This window comes from Caloenas nicobarica, chromosome 4 (genome assembly GCF_036013445.1).
Source record: "Caloenas nicobarica isolate bCalNic1 chromosome 4, bCalNic1.hap1, whole genome shotgun sequence".
In the NCBI taxonomy this organism is placed as follows: domain Eukaryota; kingdom Metazoa; phylum Chordata; class Aves; order Columbiformes; family Columbidae; genus Caloenas; species Caloenas nicobarica.
The window spans coordinates 54,732,016-54,758,159 of record NC_088248.1 but is presented as its reverse complement, the minus strand read 5'-3'; the positions used below and the strand labels follow the sequence as shown (position 1 = coordinate 54,758,159).

The 26,144-nt window shown below is 39.1% G+C and overlaps 1 protein-coding gene across 2 annotated transcripts in view; it reads right to left on the bottom strand.

Annotated features, from left to right (window-relative positions):
• Positions 1–20,998, bottom strand: part of PDS5A (PDS5 cohesin associated factor A) — a 77,825-nt gene extending 56,827 nt beyond the window's left edge. Inside the window, exons 1-2 of one of the 2 annotated variants that reach the window (XM_065633306.1) lie at positions 20,750–20,998; positions 19,806–19,976 (exon numbers count right to left, since the gene is read on the bottom strand). In XM_065633306.1, the coding sequence (XP_065489378.1) occupies positions 19,806–19,976; positions 20,750–20,776 (198 nt within the window). In that variant the 5' untranslated portion in view covers positions 20,777–20,998. The remainder of the gene's footprint in view (positions 1–19,805; positions 19,977–20,749) is intronic. The other variant, XM_065633307.1, reaches the window with a different exon arrangement.
• Between the last annotated feature and the right edge of the window lie 5,146 nt (positions 20,999–26,144).

Sequence of the window (26,144 nt, the reverse complement as noted above, 5' to 3'; positions counted from 1 at the left end):
AGATCTTTTAAAGCAATTTTAATGGAAGAAACATCAAGAAGTATTGTTAGCTTGACCTTAGCATATTGAAATCCTTTTGAGTATTTTGTTGTCCTAGTTTTAAGCTGTTTCACACAATTTTTTATGATCAAGCTATAATATCATGGATCACATCACATTTTAGCAACATATGTATATTTCTTTTCAAATAATGAGAAGAAGCAGTGCCCATATTTATTGGCACTTTATCTCCTCATACTCATGCTACTCACCGCCTTTAACAAATCCATGATTAGATGTTTGAGTGTGGTGCCACAGCACCAATTTTTTTTCTTTCTTTCTTTTAATAAAGCAATCCAGTCTTCGGCAGTATCTAGTCTTTTTACTGGAAAGGTTTGTAATGAGATTCTTTCCAATTTTCCTGCCAAAGTCTAACAATTGTTTAAGTACTCTAAAGAGGGTTCATAAATTGAAACACTGAAAGTTGCCTAAGTTCTTAGAAACTCTGTTTCCACATACATAGATACATTACAAAAAATACTTGCAAAGGGACTAAAAAGAGCCTATTCTTTAAACATTCTAATGATAATTCAAGACATCATCAGTTAGAAGCATTTCATTAAATAGTCCTTTTCCCTTAGGTATACTAGAAAGTGTTATATATGGCTGGGGCAAACCCAGAAAATTCTTAAAAGCGTATTCCCCACAGTGAAGGAGTTTCTGTTTCCATATGAAGTTTCCCAACACTTTGATAATAGCCTCCAGATGTGAGGGAGAGGATTCTTTACAACCAGCTCACTGCTGTGCGATAATTCATTTCCTCTTGCAAAGCAAAGGTGGTGCTGGACAAGAACAGCAATGGCATTTTCATTTCTACTGTGAATTGACTATAAGGATTCCTTTTGTAGCGAATATTTAGGCTCAGTTCTCACTACAAAATCATGTGTTAGAGCTTCACTTTAACACACAACTAGGGGACAATGCTTCCAGCAATACTATGTTTTAAAGACTATATCCATGTCTATTTCTACAGCACTGGGCAGGTGCATCTCATGGTACATCACACAGTCTTCCTGACTCAGTCATCCAGAAGGGGTGGTGTATAAATTGCATCATGCTCTCTTTCCTGCTTGTGTTCCAACATGACCAATAAATGAGACCAAAAAAAGGTATTTTTTCTAAGAAAACACAGTTTTTCTATTTCAGCAATCCTGTAAATTGTGGTGTGTTGAAAGTTTGCTGTACCTACTCTAGCAAAAAATTATACAAAAATATTTGTACCTTGTTCTTTCGGTCTGATTGCACAGTCTGCAACGGTAAGAGAAGAAATTAAAATTTCTTTCATGGAACTTGCTCAATGACTGGCAATTACACATAACACCATTGTACTCAGCAGCACAAGAAGGCAGCAAACTGAACAAGAAAACACTCTTCAGCCACAGCATTCATTTTCTGTTTTCTTTAGGAGCCAGATTCCACTGAGCCTTAGGACTGAACATCAGAAGGCGCATCATGCGAAACCCTAGTGCAAACCCCTATCTACTGATAAAACTGCACTGAAGAATTCTGTCTGTGTGTCTGTCATCTACTGGAGCCTTAATACAGGACTGTCATATTAACCATGATTATCTAGAATGCAGAAGTCACAGGTTTCCATTGCCATGTGAAAGGCTGGACACAAATCAGGACTATCAAACTGTGAAATGTTCTGGTATTTCACAATCAAAATTAACACTACCAACCAGCAACAACAATAACCCCCTCACCCACCCAACAGCACATCGAACCAGAACCTGCTCCCAGGGGGCACCGGCTGACATGGGCGTTCTGTTCATCGCCCTGCAGAGAACTCCAGCCAGAGGTGGGGGGAACCAGCTCCTGCCTCTCCCAAACCAGACACGCTTCTGCAAAGACCTTCTGTTCAGGCAAATTAGCTTCTCCAACGAGGCACTATTTCACTAGAGCATTTTCCTACCTGTTGAACACTATTATCTATATTATTAATTAAAAAAAAAAAAAAAAAAAGTTTTCTCCTCAGGCAGCTACCAAGCTCAAAAATAGGGCACTCTAGAATGGACTGAGAGCAAAATGCAGAAATTGCTTACTTGGTGTGTGGATGGTGGTTGCATTTTACTTTTAAGTAGCCTCAGTAAGAACAAAGTATCTGGAAATTCTTAAAGCACAGGAGAAAAACGGTGCATGAAAAATTGGACCTGAAACATGTCTGGAGTGGTTTCCTGGCTATAAGACTTATTTAATTCTTTAATAAGGAGGAAGAAAATTATGTATAATTAGTGCATGGAAAGTATTGTATTGGTAGAATTAATTTAATAAATTTAAATTATTTTACTCTGACTAACGACAAGTATCCCTAATAATAAAGACTGATTTCTGATACATGTTAAAATAATTTGAAAATATTTTTAATATATGTTCAGTTTTAAAAACTTTCTCTAAAATGGGTAGGAGACTGAAGGAAAAATAAAAGGCCCCAATATTGCTGATATAAGGATATGAAAGTCAAATCCACAGTGCTTAGCAACAGGATGATACTAAAGATATGATGATTATATGTAGGATATTCAGCTTCTGAGAAATAAGCTTGTGAAAAAATGAATATGACAAGCCTATGGATTTTACCATAATGTAGGTAGCAAAGAATAACATCAAAAGTCTTCAATAAATTCAACTTGTACTATTACCATCATAACTGCCAATATTAAAAGTGTGGAAATACTTCAAATTTAATATATTATTTACAGAAAGCATTTTGGAGGACTTTACATGACAGCATTTAAAGTGCTATTTTAAATTATTTTACTGTTCATTTTATGATACAGTGTTTCACACAAGAATATAGACTTGTCCATTTTGGATATGGGAGTGAAGTACATTTGTATGTTCAACTAAAAAGTAAAAATGAAAAAGGAAAAGGCAAAGACAGGAGTCTGAGGAAAAGAAAAGAAGATAGAAAAACCCCAGAGTTTTCCCCATTCCCGTCTCTACCTCATATCTGTTTTAATTTCTTGGGTCTTGATGTTTACACCCAATCTCCAGTTACAGGACTATGTTTTCGCTCGGTTCTAACTTTGCTAAACATTTTAATAATATTTTCAAGGAATATAATCACTTTGAGGCGACTGAAAATCATCCCCCATCCAAAATATGTATTCTGTTTCCAAAATCAAGACTTTTTTTTTCCTAATTAAATAAAATAAAATACTGCTTTTACAGAGTTCTACTGTACCTTTCTGGATTAGCAATACTATTTTAGAGGATACTATGTCACTTCCCAGAGTTGTACTAATTTTCTGTAGTTATTTTAATTTCAAGCTAATAAAGTCTTGTCTGGGAATTCTTCTCTAATACTTTGAGAACTTTAAGTAACTCCCAATTTCCTCTGCAAAAGTTCTGCAACTGTTTTGTCTATCGGTTCCATCAAATTCTTGCCTTGTGGATAGTTAGAATATGCCTATAACTGCTGTACCTGTCCCTCAACATTCCTCATATGTAATCACACAGTTTTATAGCTACTGATTTTGCTAAGATAAGAAGTAGGCAATATATCAGATATAAAGTGCTATTGCAAAGATTATTTTTTAAAAGAATATTTTCAAAACATGGTTGATTTTTTTAAGGAGTTCCAATAAGGAGTTGTCTTGTATTAAATTTTTAGTGAAATACATAAAGATCACCGATGTCCTAAAAATCAGAGAGTGTACTGAAATTTCCTTTCTTTGTTAAAAATGGACTTCAGATGAAGACTTCATGGTACAACCATTCCTACAGCAAACATCAGGCGCCCACCATTAGACAGGTTCCCCAGACCATTCCTGGTCAATCTACTGACATCACCTGCATTGTGCCATGTTTTACCATTTTAACCTTCACATTCACTTCTGTTTTATTTTGAATCTCTCTAATTAGTATAACAATTTAATTATCTAAGAAAAAACATAGGATTTTCTGAAAATAAATCACAACTATGCAAGGAAGAACTCAAATCAAGACCTTAAGGTTAAAAGCTAAAAATTCATTGTGTACAATTTTTATTTTAAAATACACTGTTTATATGTTTAATATTTATCATTTATATATTTAAATAGTCTTTTAAGTTTAGTGTCAGAATTAACCATGCTGAATTTAGATTAACATTTCACTAAACTACGTTGCTGAAATCAGCAACCTGCAAGTACTAAATGTAATTTACATAGCTGCCTGCAACTTTCTCATAAAGAATGCCTAAAACAGGAATCATTGAAAATTTTTAAAGGTCCAACATACTTAGAAAAGCATTTGAGGCACAGTAGTTCTGCATTTGCAAAATGTTTTGTTGTGTTCATCCAGAAAAATCACTTAGCCTCTCCATGACAAAATTTGGGAAATTTCAACTTCAAAAGTACAAAACAATGCCAGAATCAATCGACTTCTCAAGGTTATGTCCCTGTTAATATTTTACCTCTTGCTTCTTTAAAATTACTTTAACACTTAGCTTATTGCAAATAAAGTATTTTGTTAGCCACTGAATTTTACAGTTTCTAAGAGTCTCATATTACAGTTATTTAAACTTTTCCAATAAATTCTACCAATCCAACAGTACCAGTCTCAGGACGGTGCATACACTGCAGCAGCGAGTAACTTTTGCCTTCACTTGAAATAGGTAGAAGATGCAGTGAATGCCCTTTATAAAATCAGAGACCTGAAACAATACTAACCTGTACCCCAAGCATGAACGTAAATTTGGTACTGGCAAAGGATTTGGTCATTTCATACACGTCTGCATCTGTGACAAAGAGGAGTGCCAAAGACACAACTGAGCAGCTTACCAAGAAGGCAGCGAGCCTCGGCCTAAACAATTGTGATTGCCCAGCACACACGAGAAAGCGCACACTTCATCAAGAGTACTGGACTGAAGTGGCCTAAAGCCACGAGCAAAAATAACGCCTCATTGTTTAAAAATGATCTTTGCTTCTGTTTCTCTGACTAAAAAAAAAAAAAAAAAAAAATCGAACAACGATTCAACTTCACTTGCTCAGCTGCAGTGACCTCAGAACGGCAGTCCACATGCGTGTACTGGAGATTTAAAAAGCAGCTAAAACATAAAAAATATTATAACAGACAATGACTGGGAAACTTGAAAAGAGGAGGGGAAATGATACCTACAAAAGGACACAACAGATCTCACAGACCAGAACTCTGCAGAAGAATGACAATTAGTTGATCAGGTGATTATCAAAATAAACCACTTGATCTTTCCTAAGTATGACACATCAACCACTACATAAGCACAAAATTTTACTTTTCTTATCTAAAAACACCCTAGACTGTATGGTTATTGCCTTCAGGTCCTGAAACCCATATAAATTTCTTATGTTTGTTTTAAGCTTTCATATACAAGATGTAAAACACACAAAGTTCCATTGCTTTTAACTCTTCAAAAGCCAAAGCAGAATGAAATTCAAGTTTCATTCACGTTCTGTAGGTTGTTTTTGTGTTCTGTGTGTATGTTTTGTTCTGGCTTTTTTTTTTTAAATCACCCTCATAATCACAGCATGCAAGTCAGTAGCATACTGAAATGGTTTACAAAAAAACCCCAAACTGTGGAATGTGTCTTCCTCTGCTTTTTTCCTCACATTCCCATCCTAAAAAGAAAAATGTAAAAGTACAATATTTTCTTCTGAATTATTTTTCTTTTTTCTTCTTTCTTTTTTTTTTTTTTTTAAATTTGAAATCAAAACATTCTGCAATGCATCTTCCTAGCAAGAAAGGAAGACTTCAGAATGCACTTTGGCCTGTAGATTGTGGAAGTTTCCAACAGCCTTCAATAGCTGCGGGAGTTCATTAAACATTCTAAAACTGTTGTTGGCTGAGATTATGACAAAAGCTGTGAACTATAATCTTTAGGGCCTAAAATTCAAGCTTTAAGTTGAAGCCATTTAGCACCTTAAAGGGCTGAGGCCTAATATTTAACTACAATTTTTTTAAGAAATTAGTGTAGGAAGAGACAAAAAGTTGCTGCCCAAGTAACCTATATCGAGGAAAATGCTTCAGTATTTATCTTAGATAGTCCCAAAATACTGATACATTCATGATGGGATTAATCGCAGAATTATATTCCAGATGTTGAGAGTAAAGCAAATAACCATAATTTGGATAGGGCTGAAATTCCAAGCCAAAGTGGAGAGGCCAGAGGGTGTCACCCCTAGATGCTACTACTGGCAGTTTCCTCACTAGTGGTAAATATAGCCCTGTATTAAGGACCAAAATGAAGTAAGTACTAAAGGGAAACATCCAAAGGAAACAGAAAGATGGAGAAAGATGCTTCCTGCTGCCAGAGCTCTGACTGATCACACACAGGGTTAACTTGATAGTTGTAAAATCATGGGGTAACATACAAATTAGGTGGTGGCCACCTGCATATGGTTGACACTGAGCCTACAACATTTGTTTTGAATTTGCTTAGAAGCTGCTTTTGGATATCAAAAGGAGGATTTCAGAAGACAGTCAATTCTTGTGACAGTTTTGCATGCATTCTGATCTGAATTAAGGCAGCGCAAAGTCAGTGTATAGTAAAATTGATATTAGCCTCCACCTAGCTTCCTTTTGCAACATGATTATTATCTACAATCAATGTACCAAACTTTCTTTGGGCTGATCAAGCCTCTGAACATTCATTGGTCATGAATAGTATCAGGTATTCACAGGTTTGTTTTTTCTTTCATATATCAAAGACTTGAACGGTAATTTGAGATTTTGAATCAAGACTCACTTAAGGTCTCCAGAATTTATTCACAAACAAAAAGACTGAACCCCAGGAATCCCAATATACTACTGACTGGCGAATATATGCAAAGCCTATCCACACATTCATTTCTTAAGCATTATTTTGAAGCTTTCTAAGTTGAAGATTACAAATAAAGGTTTACTTTAATAATAATACAAAATGAAACAACTAAAACGAACAAGCCACAAACTCACTCAATGACGTAAGATGAAATCAAATTATTTCAAAGCGAAGATTTGTAAAATCAAAATTATCCATACCACTTCATCCAACAGTTTCTGGCAACATTCCCATGCAGCTATTTTCATAGCAGTTCCCATGTACAAACAAATTACTACTAGAAAAACGGGTGGTAAGGTTGGCTGAAGTTTGACAACTACAGAATTTCAATGCATACACCACCACAAAAGTGCAAGCTTCTTGTAAACACTTGCCTCTTCAAAGAATAAACAAAATGGTGTTCAAACATTTTTCAACAGCAGCCAGATTTTTGGCCTACCAAGGAGTCCTTAACAATATATTCCGCACACCTCTCAGGCCCTGAAGTGTAAGAAATACAGGTTAAAGAAGAAGAGTTCTCACTTTCTATGAATAATTCGTAAGATCTCAATGTGCAACAGTATACAGCTACGAGCTCTGTGGAGTGTTAATAATGTTGGTGGCTTTGGGATGACACAAAAAAAAAGATTCTACTACTTGCATTTTATCAGTTCATGCTTGGGGGAGAGAAAGCTATTTATGGTGCCTGTCTGCTGGGTAGTACACTTTTTTTTGCACGTGTGATTATTTGGAAAGAAAAGATTCATTTCTGTGTATGTATGCACACACATATTCCCCTACAGACAGATATACATCCTGTGAGTTAGTGCAAGTCTTTGTTGAAAGAACAATCAACTACAGTAGGCGTTAGGAGGGGAAAAAAAAAAAGAATTAGAGTTGGCATGAAGACAAATCTATTTGCAAGCACTGGCCTGTACTGCCTGCTCTAGTTCAAGTCACAGCACAAGACTCAGTAGTCTGGACTGCAGAACAGGAAAAGACCAGTCTAAACATCAAAGACCACATCTCATAATCATAATAGTGGTACAGAACTGTGAGCCATCAGGCTTAGGGAGGCCTGAAAAACACTGAAACCTCAAATTCCTTCTTTTGTACAAATGGGAAAGGCAATAAGGGGAAAAAAAGAGGAAAGTGAACGTTCCTAAAAAAAGGAGAACCATGTGTAAGCACCTCTCACTAAATATTACCACATCAATTCTGAATTCCAATACAAAATCAATTCATTTTGAAAGCAATCATGTATTAAGATAAATGGTATGACCTATTACAGCAGCCAGTCAGCTAAAATATTACAGAATTCATCGTGGATTCCACAACATTCACATTAGTTCAAAATTACTGGCACCAGCACAATCTACACGCTTACATATGAACACGGCACTGATTCCCATTATTTCTAACCAGAGAACATTCTCCTCTGTATCTTAAGTTTCTTTTCAGACATGGAAGAGTATCATATCATTCACAGCACTTACATTTGCAGCTTTCTGAAATAAGTGATTCACTTCATTTTGTATACAGATACTGCCTCACCAAATTGGGGGAGTGAGGGATGTCTGTAGAATTTCTTAGGGTGCAGTTTTACGGCAGTGTAAGTCAACCCAAATCTGTCAGACCTGTCCCTCCCTTACTCCAGCAGGCATGCAACTAACGAGTGACACTACTGAAAAATCCCCTTTTCTGGCCAAGTTACTTTCCAGATAGATCTGCTTCTGGAACCAGCTCACTACATGGCTGTAAAAATGCACACGGGAGGGTGGAACTGCTTCGGCCCAATCTTATGGTGCAGTTTAATGAATCTTTAAGTTGGTTTAATGTCAAACCAAACGAACACAGTGCTCCAAATTAAGCTGTCACTGCAAGTAACAGTTCTACCACCTCAAGATTGTCATATAGCTTCTGCCAGCACAAGGAGGGGGTAGTAGGTGACTGCTTAAATCACAGTGATCCAAATTAACACTAACCTGGAAAAAAAAGAAAGTGTTTTTTGAGCAGGATCACTTCCACAATCCAGCATCCTGCAGGCCACAGACACACCTGGGTAGGCATGCAGAAACAGACAGCCCACAAGCAAGCAAGGGTACTTCACTGGCTCAAAGTGCCAGCTTTGGTCTTTGTGCTTCCACGCGTACCAGCAGAGTGAAGCACACCAGGGTCTGACTCGGGGCAATCCTCCAGCTACTGGTGCAGCAACTCCATCCTTTCCAAATATACTACTTTCCCCCTCCTTGCCTACAGTCACTATGTACCTCTATTTTTTTACTTTTCTCCTCTTACTCTTCACAAACTTGATTTGTTTCTACAGCCTTGAGAGTGATGCTGACTCAAATAAGGCAAACGACTTTGAATCATTATTCTCCCTGAACAGCACCAGCAGCAGCGTGAAGATGAGTAACTGTTTCCTTCAGCAGCAGCATCAACTTGAGAGTACTCAAACTAGTAAGGTACAACAGAGACAGGATGATAAGCTTCCAAAACACGGTTCTGGCACTCTTTAAAGAGGACTTGCATTTTTTTAGGTTTAGATAAACTAACTTGCTTTTGACTATGTTAAAATACCCACTATGCAGGTCAGCTCAGATTACTACTCTGACTCACAATACTCTGCAGAACTAACCTGTCACTACTTAACTCTCCACCTTTTCACCTTCTTGATGAAATTATTTTTACACAGTTTTGTTTTCTAGCAGAAGATTGACAAAGATGGTGAAAAGCAGTGGGAAAATCCTCAGCCAATCCTCTAAAAATGCTAGTAATTGATATTTTCCTTATTTCTAAAATTTTGAAGCTAGTTTTAAAATTAATTTTATTAGGATGTTGCATGATGCTAGCCTTTTAACCGAAGCGTTGACAGACGTTAAATCAGATAGTATACAGAAACTTGAACTCAGCACAGCCCACGTACAGACTGAAGTCGGAGTGACTCTGAAGAGTCTCAAGATGCTGTGAATTAGGGCACAGCTCCACAGTATGATTTCTGAAGAGGCAGAGCTGGTGTAAGTGAGCCCCTGCAGACATCTCTCAAACCAGCTCCACTGCTAGATAAAATGTAGTGGAGCACTCCATCCTCACAGGTGTATATGGGGGTCAGAAACCAATTTTAGCATCAGAAATGGACTGGCATACAGAGCTGCAACTCTAGGATAAGTAATGCTTTAATCTACGTAACAAACAACTCAGACCGGAATGCTCCAATTTGCACAAGAACCTAAACTAAGAACAACAGGCAAAGATGTCAAAATTAAACAGCAGCCTTTTAATTTCGTAATTTGACCAAAGATGTCTTAACCTTTAAAAGGAAATAACGGCTAGGATCGAAAGAACGTAACTTTGGAAAACATTACATGCCACCACCGGTTTCCCAGCTGAGGTTTAGAAACATACTCTTTAACTTGGTTTTCACTGCCAGTTCAAAGAGACTTTTTTAACAACTTGTTAGGTTTTCTACTGATCTACTTCCAGTTGTATCAATGCATATATATTCTACAAAGATATAGTTTTAGTAAGTGGTGAACACTCTCATTTCCTAAAGCAAAATTCTCATGATTTTACAGCAGTCCAGACCACCCGTTCCAACTGGAACAAAGCTGAAATCTTATTTCCAGATTTCCCAATTTCCCTTAGGCTGCAGAGTTATGCCTACTTTCATATTCTACATACATTTTCTAGAAAAAAAATGTCACTAACAGCTCATAAATGCAACTCCTATACCTTCATTTACTGACTTCACACAAGCAAAAATAGTATTACTTTTCTTGCCACTGAAATTTTACTGGCGATAGCAGAAGTGAGAGCTTTAGAGAAGAGATGGATTAGTCTATTTTCAGAAATAGTGACACATGCCAACTACATTTACAAAGGGTGGCTGAATAAGGTATTTAAATAAACATGTTTTTTCAGCAAAAAGCTTTAAAGTTGCCTTGCATTTCTTTGTTTTGCTTTGTAAGTTAATGAATGTTAGCTCTGCAGCAATTCAGTACTGAGAAAGAACCACCTGTCCAAAACCAAACATACAGAGTAACCTTTTCCACCTCCCCCCAAAATGCTGAATTCTGATCCTACCATCAAAAGTAAGTATTGAGTTTATTTCATTCTTATTACTGCAACAGCCTAAGAATTTAACTTCACTTATCCTACAATACCTTGCACTACTACATGAAAAAGGGGCATAATTTCCAAATGATTCCTCTTCATTCTTTCATGTAAACGAAGTTTTTAAAGAAAAATTGTATTATTTCTAACTGACTAGGACATCAGGATTAAATCCCACAGAAAGTTAGTCACAGTCAGTGAAAGTTAAGTTATCAAGTATCAGGTTTTACTCTTTCGCATCACAAGAAAAGTACATTTTTTATATTCCTCAAAATCTAATTTCAAATAAGTCCCTATTAAATTATTACTATGGTTTGATTAAACTTCAATAATGAGTTTATTATGGAGAACCTTTACTGCATTTTGGATAATTAAGCGCATGCATGTATTTTCAAATAGTAACAGAAGAACACAGTTAAAACATAAAATGATATTAAAATAGCGGGATGTACCCTATCTGAAGGTAGAGTAAAAGCTGTAAGGGGAAATATCCAACATAATTTTCCTTTCATTAAATTGCTAACATAAGTCAGTTTGTTTTCAAGGAACAACTTAAACTTCTTTTCACATCCACACTATAGCTCAAACTGCAGACTTTCTTTATATTAAGCACTTTCTAATTCAACTCTACTTTCACTGCACAATTTTGCTTCAGCATTTGCAACACCATTGTGATTCTAAGCAGCCAAAATACAGAAAACAAAAAATATTATAGAAAACATTAACTAAAGAATGTAGTAATCATCTTTTTGAGATTTTTAGCTACTTTTGAGTAGTTTTGTTGTTTCCTTTTTTCCCTTTCTCTTTTTCATTTTTGCTTTACCCTTTCTGTAATAGCATGTCACATAAGAAATTTTCATCAAGACGACCAAAGACTGAAGGTATCGTTTTTAGTTTTAGCCAGCCAAGAAGGGGGTAGGGAGATGCCAGAAATATTTGATTTCTCCAAACTCCTTTTAAAAGGCTCTTTATCCTTCTCTTTCATCTGCAATGTCTGTATCACTTCAAAAATTATTTGTAAATAGAGAAGACATATGTCTCTTTAATGTTCGTGAATGTATTTTGCCAGTACAAAACTTCTCCTCTATTTCAACACTTCGGAAAGTTTTTATAAATCTCCTAGAGATAGATGTCATAATTCATACCATAAGATACTAAAATACAACACTAAAAACATAAAATAAAGCCTAAAATTGCTAATGACTACACCAGTGTTTCAGCAAAAGGTGACGGGCCCTACTCATGGAAGACAATAGAGTACTATTAAGATTGGATAACATTACTGAACAACTCAAAATAAATAGGAACTCACTCGAGAATAAATAAGACATTAAAAAGGCTGACCAGTCTTTGCAGTAAGTAAATTTGAATGGATTTTTCCCCCCACTGTGGCTGCAAAACCCATCCTAACCCTGCAAGCTCTGACATCAGGTAAGTACATATCGACTGTCTCAAATAAAACATATGTTTAGGATATCCCATGCTATCTAAGTACCACAAAGTTTTCGACCTTTCTTTCTAAGCAGGAAATACTTGGTGCCAATTTTATCTTTGTTTACCTTTAACAGTACTTCATCACGCTTAAGACATCTTTGCAACAGCCAAATTCTGATGTCAGCACAGCAGTGGGAATACAGTTCATTAGTTTACTGCAGCTGCAGAACCAGCAAACACACATTGCTTTGAGTGACACCAATAATAAACATGTGTTTTAGATTTCTAGGTAACAATGGTGATTGAGAAGATATTGCAGTCTGGAAAAATTTCATATACAAAGAACATTTAACATAGACTGGAGACTAGACAAAAGTTTGGGGTTTTTAAACTACAAAAAATGGCTATAATATGTACCGTGTCTGTTGTTTTGCTTTTTGGTAGTAAAAGATGCACACAGGCAGTAAGCAGACAAAATAATATTAATTCATTCAAGTAAGCAAGGAAGAAAAGTAACCTCAAATAATGTTGGATCTCCTTTCCTATCAATCATCTCCATATTACTGTCTGCAAACCAAAGGATATTTTTTCTTTCATAGCGCTGTTGTGAGATTAACACTTCATTGATCAGTCTTTTAGCATAGCCAAGGCTCCTGCTATTTTGCAAACTTACACGTACAAACTCCTCATGAGAATGCAGTGATATGTCAAGGATTTTGTATCCAAACTTTATTTAAAATATTTGAATACATAAGAAATATCCCACATTATACCAATAAAATACATACTGACAGACACACCCACCTAAAGCAACTGACTTGTATGATTAAAGCATGTTACTTATCCTCAATACAAGATCAGTTCAGCCCTGCTCTGCTGCAACCTGCCAGTATAACCCTAAGAAATATTTAACCTTCAACGGTTTTTAAAGTTTCAATTAGTGTTCTTTCTTCTGGAGAAGGGGCAAAACAAAAAATTCCTAATTTACTATGTCATTCATTATTTTGTAGGCTTTTATCACAACAGCTCTTATTCACCTATTTTCCAAGGTGAACAATCCTATACTTCTCAAACCTCTAGTCAGACTCCTCAGTCCTAATGTTAATACAGTATTTGTTAAGTGATTACATACTCCTTTTTTTTTTCTTAAAAACAAACAAACAAAAAACCTGAAGCCATTACTTTGTTCAGTCCACAGAAAGGACTTGTTCTGGAGTTAATCAAGGTTGTTTTGGAGAGGAGTGTATTGCCCAAAGGACACCTTTCTTACTTATTGAAGCTGGGAGACTATAACCAAAGGAAAATATCGCAGGAAATGAATGCCTTGTTTTGAAACAGTTAAGCCTGAAGACCTGCATGCTAGCCTCCCACCTCTTACAAAGTTTCTATATGATGCCTGTTAAACAATCTATAACAAAGTTTTCACAGAAAATGTTTGTCATTTTCTCGGTTCTTCAGCCAAGAGATGAGGCCAGGCTTACAGAAGTGCCAGGCACCCAGAAATATAACTGAAATCAAAGGAACTTGTGGACTGAACATGTAAAGAACAACAGAATGCAAAGTCACTTCAGAAGTCACATTTTAGAAATGCCAGATCAGGTATATGAAGCCAGCTTACATTTCTTGTGTTCGGGTATGTTTTCTTTTTTTCCTTACAGTTCTGCATCTTTTAAATTGTTATTAACATCATGTCCTCACCTCACAAAAAAAGCATTAGCACAGGAATAAAATCAATAATTCTTCGAGGTTTATAACAGAATAAACGAGGGCATAAGGATTTCTCAGCTACTGTGTTCATTTTGGTGGTCAGTTATCAAAAGTTATCATTCCTAATTCAGGAACCTCTATTTTTCTCCCTTCCAAATTGTGCTTCTTTTCTTTCACAATGTATTTATCTTCTTGTTGCCAAGAAACGATTAGAATAATATTGTGTATGTGAAATTGCCATTAATTACTGATGCACTTGTAACAGAAGAAAATTATCGGACACAAAGGGTCTCGTCATCAATCATTTTGAAATTAAGTAACATCTGGGTGAAATGGGTGAGCCTACATGGTCTACGTCTCTAAGGATTGATTAAATTGGGACATTCACAAAGCAAACAGCTATTATTCCATTGGAAAAAAAAAATCAGAACAAGACTACTTCTTCTCTGACTACTGGCCTGTCCTAGTTAATGAAAAACTTGATTGTTACAAGAGTCAAACTAATTAAAAAGATTAAACTATGAGCAAAATCAAATTAGAAATTTGGCTTTAGGCTTATGTGGCCAGCAATAGCTCAAGAACATTTCAAACTGCAGTCTGCAGTTAAATACAATTAATGGAAATTTTAAATTTTTTAGAATAATTAACCGCGGATAATTTCTGTAACCTGGCTATATGACCTCCACAAAAATACTTATAATTCTTAAATGTAAGCATGCAAGGACATGTAAGTCAGAGGTCTAAGCCATGAAAACACATGTCATCTAAGTCTTGCCAGCAAATAGTATTTATTAAATAATACAATCCAACATACTTAATATGTGTACCTTTTCCTCTCATGCATACCAAATCCTAGTGTACGACACAACATAAAACACATTTTCTTCTCCCAAATGATACTCTAATTTATATTTTTTAGTTTCCTTCAAAATAACTACCTAAGCATAGCCAGGTCAGATCAAAGGTCCATCTAACTACACAACCTCAGAGAGTGGCCATCAACTTATGCAGAAATATCAGCTTGAGTAAAGAGCAACTTTTTTTTTCCTCTCACATACCTTCAGCCTACACCAAAGCATTTAAGTAGCAAAAAACCCAACCTTTCTTTATTATAACATCATGTAACAGATGCCTAAAAAACACCTGTGTATAATACGACGAATTATTAGCATTAGCTATTTCTGGTGATAGGAGGATAATCTTCCAAAGATAAAGGCCCAATAGGCCCAACTACAAAGAGGCCAACATCTCATAACCAGAAGAACACACAGAAAGACAATAGGAAGAAGGAGAGGGAGTGTTTGTTTCACTCTGGCACAAATACATATCAGATAACTAAGAAATGCCATGGGACAAGATAAGGAAGGCTTCGAGGCACACTATGAGCGCCAGCTTCTCCAGATGATCACAAGCTAGGCCTTGGGGTGGAGTGGCAGGGAGAGAAATGAGGAGAAAGGGAGGACTGGGGGTTGGAAATCAAAAGACTTTCACAGAAAATGCCTTGCCAGACTGTCACCATGGGAAAAGCAACAAGACTACTGGACTGATTCTGATTGAAAAGAGTAAGGAAAAAATCACTCCCCAAACCAAACAAAAATAAAACCAAAAGCAACAGGAAACACAATACTAACCCCAGCTATGATAAAGAAGAACTACATTGACCTCAATAAATTCTAACCTATAAAACTCCTAATTTCACAAAGACAGTTTTTTTACACTGCCTTAAACCTTTGTTAAACATTTCTATGCTGAAACTAATTTATCATTCCTTTTCCTTTCAACAGCTTCAGAAACATCCTCCTTTTTGGGGGGGGGCGGGGAGGAAGCACTTTTGTATCTTCAGTGCCTGATTAAAATTCAGCTTTTATGAATTAGCATTGCTTACGCTGATATCTTTAGGTAAAATAAAACACTGCACAATAAATGCTATCATTTTTTCTACAAACTTGTCATACATTTTACCAAACTGTGTAGTTGTTGGTATAAAGCTGTATCTCAACTTGTCATTATGAATTATTTCTTTTACTTACAAAAAACCCCCAAAACCCAAAAAAACTCCAAACCTATCAGGCCAGATAGACATGGGCACTTTTGCATTGTTTCTGCAAAATTCTCTCAAGAGTTCCAAACTTTCACATTTAAATCAACTCTGAAGTTCCTTCAACACTGCCACAGAAAGAAGTTACTTTTTCCCCTACACAAGCACAAGCATTTTTGTGAGATCTCATAATAAATCAAGCAAGAACATGATTCAGGCTAAAATTAACACAGGTTTTGGTGGGGTTTTTTTTCCCCTCCTAAGTTTTAACCCAGATCTGTTCATCCACCTGTTTTGGCATGTGGCAAAACAAAATGCATGTAGAGAAAGTACAGAACAGAGGTTGGGACAAGCAGCAGTGGCTGTTCTGGCTTTGCCTACAAAGGCTGTTCTGTCACTCTCTGACAAACAATATGTGTGTTGAATTGATGTGGCTATTTTTAGTATATCTGACAATTTAGTATGCTACTAATAATCTTATTCATAATGATTACAAGTTTATATATAAATGACATAAAAATATTCTCTTTTGACCAAAGAAAGTTAAATCTGAGATTTAGTATTTTACTGACAACAACATACAAGTCTAGAGTTTGACAGGGCAGTAAAATACAGCCAATTTTGGAAAAAAGAAAAACAAAACAAAACAAAACAATAGAGATGCTCTGCAGCAAAGCACATGCTGAGTTTTTGAAACTTCTTTCAACTTTCAGCTATCTTATGGGAAGAAATATAATATTGCTGGTACAATTGTTCTCAACTTGTACTGAGTTGCTGGCTCAATTTTGGAACTCAAGGACTACTTCTGTGCATTAGAGTTGTTTGTTGTTTTCTACTTCTATTGCTTGGTTAAATAAAAGTTATTACCTCTCCTCACAAGCCTTACTGAATTGCCAAGCATTTGACTTACAGCCCTGAAACCAAACACTATATAATGTGAACAGTTGTGGTGTAAAGAGGAGCATTAGACAAAAAAACCCCAAACAAATAACAACATTTTGTAGTCTAAGTACAGTAAGCTTCAACTCTGCTACATGCTAGCTGCCTAGTTTGGTTAAACTTAATTGGATCTGTTGAATGGACACTTGTCCCCACTCACAGCACACCACAGTTAAAATCACTTCTTCCATAGCTGAAATGATACATCTAATACTGTCCCACTCCAAGAAGGCACCGACCCACCAGTGTAATCTAACACACCAGAAACCACCTTTGACTCCATTAAGCACCTGAACTGGTGTTTCATTCATCATATATCTGCAATCCAGAGGCTTTTCCTTTCTAAGTCGCTTAGAAGGTACATGTTGATTTAAAAATTCTCAATTGTCCATTTTCAAGACAGTGCTAATGTTACCATACAGATATATCAAAACACTGTAAATGAATCTGGCCTACATTTTATTACCCACAACCCTAAGCAGAAGGAGGGAAAGGATAGAAAAACATTCTTTTTAAAAGTCCTTGGCACAAAAGCTGCTGCTCAGGCACTTTGGGACAAGTGCCCAGAATGTCTCAAGTTCCAATAATAAGAAAACCCTTCATTAAGAGAAGAGGTCTGGACACAAAAATACAGATGTGATATCAGAAAAGTTGATAATAAGGACACAAATTTGTAACCAATTAAGTTGACGATGACTTCTGTAAGCTAAAAGAGTTAAAAATTTGCAGGAACTGACCCAAAGCCTGACAGCCAAAACAAGTAGTTACATGTGCATCTTCTATACGAGACACATAGAGCATCTTTAGATCATGCATGGCCAAGAAGGCGGCAAACACCTTACTTCAAGGATTGATTCATGCCTGAATTTGTACATTCTGCTAAAGCTGGCTTTTAACATTAAGGCATATTTAAAGTTGTGCAAAGTTATCCTTTAACTGAACAAAACTTTTTCACACATTTCCATCCCAAGCACTACATCATAATATTCCATGTGCCAAAGTGAATTAGTTTTTATAAATCAAGTTGATATAAAGATTTTGATTTAATAAATGAATATTATATGTATGTCTATGCAAAAACATAAGGAAAAAACACTTGTTGGTTTCATTCTAAAGTGTACAGTACTTCCAATTTTATTGATGCTTCAGTAAAGCCAATATCTGACCAAAAAAATTCCTCGAACTCAGATTAAGCAGTACCAATAAGACAAGAAGGATCTTCGTCTGTTGTTTCAGTGATGGTAGGTCCACTAGAAAAGTATTTGTTCCCATTTAAAGTTAGTTTATAGTCTTGAGGTCATCTGAATTGCTTAACAGTAGTTAATGAAAAAATGACAGGAAAAAAATCCACTCTTAGCCTGAAAATTATGTCCAACACACACATGTGAATTCAGCAAAACACATACGCATGATTTTGAAATTCACATTTTCTAGGAATGGCAAGCTCACCACTCCAAGTTCTCCAACTGGGACAACATAAAATACCCATTTCAATGAGCACCTCAAAAGTGCACTCTATCCCATTCCACACAGACTTTGATTCAAGGTCTCTGAAACAATCAAAACTATAGGATCTTCCCTTGTCACTGGCAATATTCCACTGGAATTCCGAAAATACTAGGCTGGACTTGTCCATTCAATAATTTTCAAAATTGTAATTAGAGAGCAAGGTTTGTTTTCAAATAAACAACTGATATTTGTCTTGCTGCTTCAGAAGCAAAGCACAAAGCCTACATTCTCTTCACATTTATATGTAAGAGACTTTTTGATGTACCATCTGACTAGCCAAGACCACGATTTTTATTTTTCAGTCTTTGTGAGGTCACTGTTATGATGGGAAACACATAATCAGATGAGAGAATACTTCCAATCTCTAAAAAATTATTACTACATCTCCACCCTTGGCATAGGACCAAATCCCAGGTTACGACAACTTTCTGGTCCAAAGACCATGGTGTTAACAAATGAGCTGTGCCAATATTTGATCAATGGTCAACTTTATTCTCTATTTTCAGTAAAGAGTTAAGAAATACCACCATTGTATCACAGTAGTATTTCATGTTTTGAGTGGAAAAAGGGATTAAAAAAAAAAAAAAGAAATAAGCCTCACAGTCCCCCAAGATGCTGTCAAGCAAGCAGAGAAGATGCTTTTGTAACAGTCTATTTTGCTTATGAAAATTTAGCAACTTCACCAAGCACCAGTTATACTGAATACGAACGAATTGATCTTATATCAAATTGCAAAATCTGAGGCAAGCTTTACATAGGAAACAATTTCAAAATTCCATCTACAAACTCCAGAATTTCATCTGTGCTGTTTGTGAACACTGCTATCTTTTCAGTCAAGAATACTCTTAACTAGATTTGCTGCTTCCCCTGTTTAACTACGCTTCCTCAAAGTGCTGGAGCCCACAAAAATCTTCTAGATTACCACGCAAAATTTTCAGTTACTTATCTTGGAATTATTACTTATGATTCCACTTCAGAACTCTCCCCAAAACTGTGATTGTATTTCACATACAAATAAAAAACTTAACATATCAACTCTGGCTTTGTGAGAACTCGTATGACTACAGTCACAAATTACAAAAATGACTCCTCCTGTTTTAAGGAAAAGCAAGGAAGTGGCATTCCCATAAAGGTCTGCAGGCAAGGAAACATTTCAACCACGACAAGGAGGCAGTTCTCTGGGCAGTTCTCCTTTTCCCTAACAAAATGTTTACTTTAACAAGCAAAAGTTGCAAGAAGGGGACGGTGGTCAGGATTGCTCACCTTTAACCGTTTAACCACCTCATCGTTGGTAATTTTGTCCGTAATCTCCTTCACTCCCGGAGGATAGTAGATGATTTTACCGTCGGCAGCAGGTTTTGGTTGGGTAGCAGGGAAGTCCATCCTGGTGCTGCTGGTTATAAACTTTCCTTCTCCACAGTCCTCTACCGGCCTCTATCGGTCAGAAAACAAAAGTTCAGCAGAATGGAAACGACTTTCTAACCCTCTTTTTCCATCTCTCACCCTCAATTCGCAGAAGGCCCCGGTTATCACCCCGCGGGCTGCGCCCCCCGCCGCATCCCCCGCCCCGGGCGGCGCCGCAGCGAGGCCGGGCCCGCGGCCGCTCCTCACAACTCCGGCCCCCCCATTCCCCCGCGGCGCCTCCTTTCATTGCGGGGCTGCTCCAGCCCAACACTGTTAGTTCGGAACCGACGGTTTTACAATGAAATTTCGGGCTCGATCGAAGGATGTCCCGGGGCCGAGGGCCCGCTACGGTCCGAGGAGCGGATGGGTGGGTGCAATTCCCGGCCCCGGGCGGGGGGTCGGAGCCGGCACACCGGCCCCGGAGCCGGGAGACGAGGCCTAAACAGTTAGGCCTCAAAACTATCAGGAGGCAGAGAAACCAACAGGGGAGGGGGAGGGAGGGAGGCGGCGGCGGGCACAAACAAAACACCCCCGCCGGCCCCCCCGCCCGGCGCCGAGCCCCCCGCCCGACCCCCCCGCGGCGGCGGGAGCCCCCCCCGGGGAGGGGGCCAGGCCACTCTCCACTTTCCATTTGTTCCCGCAACTTCATGTCCCCTCAGCCCCCCAGCCCCTCCGCGGCCCGCCGCCCCGCACCCGGCCGGGCCCACAAAGAGCCACCCCCCGGCTCCGCGCACACACCCCCGCGGGCGGCGGGGAGGGGGGGAGCGGGGACGGAGGGAAGCGGGACGCGGAGCCGCCTTTACCTCATGCAGCTCCGGAAGGTGCAGCATTGAGTAGCCTCCGTGCCGGGTGGTCCTCGCTTTCCGCCGCTGCCCCGGCCGGCCGCTGCCCTGGCTGCTCCCGCCGCCTCCCTGCTCCGCGGTGCGGCGGCGGCTCCTGCTCGGGGAGGGGTGGGGGGAGGGGGAGGCTGCTCGGTGGCGGCGGCGGCGGCGGCTGGGGAGAGGGGGAGGCTCCGGCGGAGCGTGCGCCGCGGGGACACAGTGCCGCTCTCCGTCCGGCCGGGGAAGAGCAGCCCGGGAGGAGGCTCCGCGCCGCCCCCCTGCCCGCCCGCCTTCGGGCCTGGGGCCGGGCCCGCAGCGCCGCCCAGCTAGGATCCCCCAGCCCCAGCGCCGGGGCAGGGGCGAGGCCGGCCTGTAAGTCTCCTACCTCGCCGAGCCCCGCGCAGGGCGGCGGCGGGCAGTACCGGGCACGGCCGCCGCAGCGCTGCCTCCCGCTTGGCGCCAAAACCCCCGGGGCGGCTGGGCCGGGCGGGCCCCGGCCTGAGCGCCGCGCTCCGGACGGGTCTCGGCCCCGCGGGGCTGTGCTGGGCGGCGGGGGGCAGCGGCCGGCTCTGAGGGCGAGGCCTGTGCGGCGTGGGGCCGGCTGCCGGGGAGGGGGCCGGCGGGTTCCCGGCTGCAGGGCGGCGGCGGCGCCGTGTGCGGGAAGGAGAGGGACGTGTTCGTGCTTCCTCACGGAGCCGGGCTGCCCGTGGCTGCGCGGGCTCGTCCTGCCGGTCCCTCAGGCAGCTGGTGCGGGTGGTGAGGCCTGGTCTGCGTGACGAACAAGAAATGGGGGGGAACGGTGTGTGGGGTGGCACGGAGAGGGCTGTGGCAGGCGGGAGACATGGGGAAGAGCAGCATCGACGTCCAAATTTTTCTTCCTCGTTGGCGGCAGATAAATTTCTCATACATGAATGTATTTGTAAATCTCCAGGAGAAACTTGAATATGCAGACCGAAGGAGCCCTTGCCAGCCAACTCAGGAAATCCTTCCATGCAAAATGTCTTTGTAATTTAATATTCTTTCATATTTCCAAGAGATGGGCTATGTCTGGAAAGTCAGTGGCAAAGTGGGATATATTTGTCTGTTTTGAATTTGTGTTATGTGCCCTGTATGTCTGAACTGTAGGTGGCTAGGAAGTTTTCCAGATGCTTGACCTGCTCAGAGAAGGTGCATGACAACCAAAAGATAACTTTTAACTGATCAAGAATAATTTAGGGTCTTCAGCTGACTATTCCTGGTTACTCGAGCCAGCTAAAAGTATCTTTCTTTGCAGTTTTGAGAGTCTCTAATTGGAATTTTCTATAGAGCAAATGGAAGGCAGGCGGCTGGGAGCAGTCTGTGTGGAGGGACGGGTGTCCCTGCAGGGGCTGCGCTTGTGTGACAGGGGCCTTGCTGGGCACAGCAGAGGGGCTGGCGTGGCCTGCGGGTCACCCAGGAAACGTGCAGGAGCGTGAGGGGATGGGAAAGGGGTAAGTAAGTAAGATTATGAAGTAAGATTATGGTAAAGTATGCCGAATTCCAGATTTACGAAGTGTGGGAGGAAAACATACGAACACTGAGGAGCTCTCAGGTACTTCTGGTGTAATAGTATGTGGGTAGGAAATTTCTCTCTTACACCTGTGTTCCTTGTTTCCCTTCAGTCTTGTCCTAGGGGAGTTAAGGCCTTGAATGTCCATAGTCTCTATGAAACCAGCTCAGAAGGATTACAACAAAAATGACTAAGAGTTGGAAGGAACGCATAAGAGATTTCAGATACTGATTTGGAAATGTAGAAGGGTGCCACCAGGCAAGGCATTTAAATGTGGCTGTGAGTCCAGGCTTAGGTAAAATTATTCTCTCCAGGCTTAAGGATCGATGGATTGGGGCATTCACAATGGACAGGTGACCGTAAGAATGGCGTACACAATTCAGTTTTAACAAGGTTTTACTGATTTAATAAAAAAAGCCAGCGCCAAGTGTTTAATCTTTTTCCTAATCTGAAATTCAGTGGCTGTTTAGATTTGCCTTAGAGCTGAAGTACTCAGACTAGCTATCAACTTTTAAAAATTGGGGTTTTTTTATCCTTGCATTTGTTACATTAGGCACCTTTGCTTCCCAAATGAAATTACTAATATAAGCAATTTGGTGTAGATTCCTTATTTTTAATACACTTGTATTAACACAATAAATCAGAAACAAATCCTAGAAAATTATTCTGTAACTAAAAAAAACATGTAACAAAAACCTATATGAGTTGTCTTCAATTTAAATAAAAAAGAGAAAATGTAGGTTAGTAAAAATGATGCAAGAAATACATTTTAATTGACCTTTGCTGAGTTTTTTAATGACCCAAGCATAAAGCTAGGAAGATGTTAGGCAGGCTTCTCTTTGAGTGGAATTGTTTTATGGGTGTCGTATTCTAGAAATCTGACCTAAGACTCTGAACTTCCTAGTTTTTTAATGTTTATTCTCAAGTATAGTGTTCTTGTTATTGAAAAGTGGTATTTTATGTATATCATTAATGTGACCTACAGTGTTATAATGTTTTCTTGTAATCTCGTGGTTACGAGCTTTTCACAAAGGGACACCATCTTTACCTAGAAATCTTTATACAGCAGGTCATGAAGTAGAAATAGGAATTAAAAGGCTACTTGTTTTTAGTCTAAGTTAGGGACAAACCCAGTGCAGAGCCTCTAGTATGTACCTCCAGTTGCTTTTATTGCCAACAGAAGAATAAGATGAACTTTTGCATTCTAAAGCATATGTACACTGTAACTAACATGTAGTTGAATGGGACAGTTCCAAGATTTCACTTGAAAGTGCCAGGCAAAGTTTGCTCATTCAATTAAAGTTTTATTTCATCTAGTTGTTTGTGGAGTGCTCTTGGTCTCTTGCAGACTTAGACAGTGAAGTTAGCAATTACTGTGGTGTAATGTTTAAAGACTTTTAAGTCTCAGGATTTCACATCTGTAATGTAACATGGAAAAAGTCCTGAAATACATCACTAGAAAGCAGAGTTCACACTAGATTTCTGCTTCCACAGGCAATGATTAGTCAGCAGTATGAAAATTTTGACCACCCCTCAGTGTCAATGTTGTTGATCTCCTTGGCTATTAAATGCAAGTGCAGTTTCTACTGGTAGACTGTTCCACTCCTGGTATCGTTTGCTGTCTGACTGTAGGTTCCAGTATCAACACAACCTTGCTGACATACCCTAGGTCTGTAGCAGGAATATTTTGCCAGCGTACTGGTGTAAAACTGTCAGAGCACTCTTAGGATAGCCATTAGTTCAGGTGCTTTGAAGTCAGATATATGGTGTTTTGAATGAGAAGAATAATGATCAGCAAAGTGGTTGAGAGAAGAGTAGGTGCAATTGTGTAATCATAGGATGATTAGGCAATGGTCCATCTTTTCTCAGAAGAGAAGCAGCAGGGTTTGTACTTCTGCACCATTTGAAATTCCAAAGGGCTAAAACAAAGCGTATGGTTCTGATATCACACACACATTAAGGAAGGTATGAATGAACACTTAACTGCCAATTAGCTTGAATATATGCATGGCATTTTCAGAATGTGCAAACATAAAAGCTTCAGATAATCTGACCTGTGGTACTTTTAATCTGAATTGTCCTGAAATCTGCCTGCAGATATGATTACAGCAGCTAGTGTCTGGTTTGTTGCCTTTGCTTGTTTGACCTTCACCCTTCTAATTTCAGCAAGCAGCTGAGATCTGACTTGGACTCTGCTTCTTGTACAGCTGTAGCCAGGTTCACATGATCCCTTTGGTTTTAATGGATGGCTGTGCCTAATAATAAGACCCAATCCTTTAGTCTTTCCCCCGATTTTATTGAGTCCCTACCTGGACAAATTTATGTTGGAATTTATTTACTTTTACCCCTGATATTTTTGTTGGAAACTATTTACTCCAATCTGTTTGTTACTTGTTTATTAATATATTTTAGATTACCATTGCAAGTGTAATCTACAAGCAGACTGAAATGAAGTGTGCTGGGCAGTCTTGTGGGGTCATTCTTTGTATCATGGCAGGAGAGGTTAGAGGAAAGTAGCAAGAAAAGAAGTGGTATTTTTACTGGTAGGGGAAATAACTAAGCACAAGGTTTTCAGAACAAAACAGCTTTTCAGGTGAAACGGAAGAGAGTATGGAGTGATTACTTTAAGCACAGAAAATCCCTTAATTCATGTTGATTTAATTAAGCTATACACATATCTTTCCAGGAACAGCTTAACAGTTGTCCTCAGGTCTTTGTTAGTACAATAAGCATGGATAGTAATAATGATCAAGAATGTATCAAGACACAACAGTGTGTTACAAAGTGTGGAATAAGTTGTATCTGTTAGTCAGCTGGGCAGACAAGTAAGAAATTCTATCTGGTGGGTTAGGAAAGCACTTGTCTTCCTAATAATAGCTATGCTCTTGAAAGCTGCTTTGCAGAACCAGGTGGTAGAGTGTGGTCTTTCACCATTCAATTTTTTAAGTCACAGTCAAAGAGGTCAGGGAGGTGTGTGGGGTGGGAAAGCTTAATTACTTGTTTTCAACTCCAGAATTTGCCAGTTTTTGATATGTAGCAGGTTGCTTCCTAATCATGAATGCTGCTTCCCCCCCCACCTCACCTCAGGAAAGCCTGTTTATTTTTTCAATGATACACATTTTTTTCCTGCAATACACCAGTTCCTCTGAACTCAGCAAAAATCAAACCCTGCAAAGTATTTTTTTTGTCCTCAGTTCTGCACAGAAGCTTTCTCTCTTAGCTTTATGGCTTCAGTGTTAGTCCTTGTTTCTGGTAATCTTTCCTTCTGTCTGTTGATTCTCTCACATGTGCAGTTGCACATGGCTCCTCCACTGAAAATCTCTGTAAGCTTCCTGCACTGGATCTTCAGATATCCCTGTGGTTTCTAATTAAACTTCGCAGTGTATCGTATCTTTGATAACAGCTCCTAATTGTTTTAATAACCTATTTTTAGAAAAGAATTGATGTTTTTTACATCTGCTGTAAATTGAGAACAGTGGTTACACTTGAGTCAAAGGTGGGTTTCTTTGCAATGTGGGTTGCCATAATGAAAGAGCTCCAAAAGGTATCCTATTCCAGAGGGTATTTGCAATGAAATTACTCTCACCGAAAAACAGACCAAGAAGCATGTTTTGTCCTGAAAACAGGGACTTACATGTGTCTCTCATGATCTACATTGACAAAGCAAATCCGTAAAAGGGTGGAGGAGGACTTGTGTCTCATGTGTCTCATGTCTTATGAAGACAATCCCATGAAGACACAAAGGGCTTCTTTGGAAAAGAGAAGGGAGTCCCACGACATGCTGACTTTTCATGGAGTGCCACCAGTTCTGAATAAAGGGAAGGACCCAATACTCTATGGATGATACAC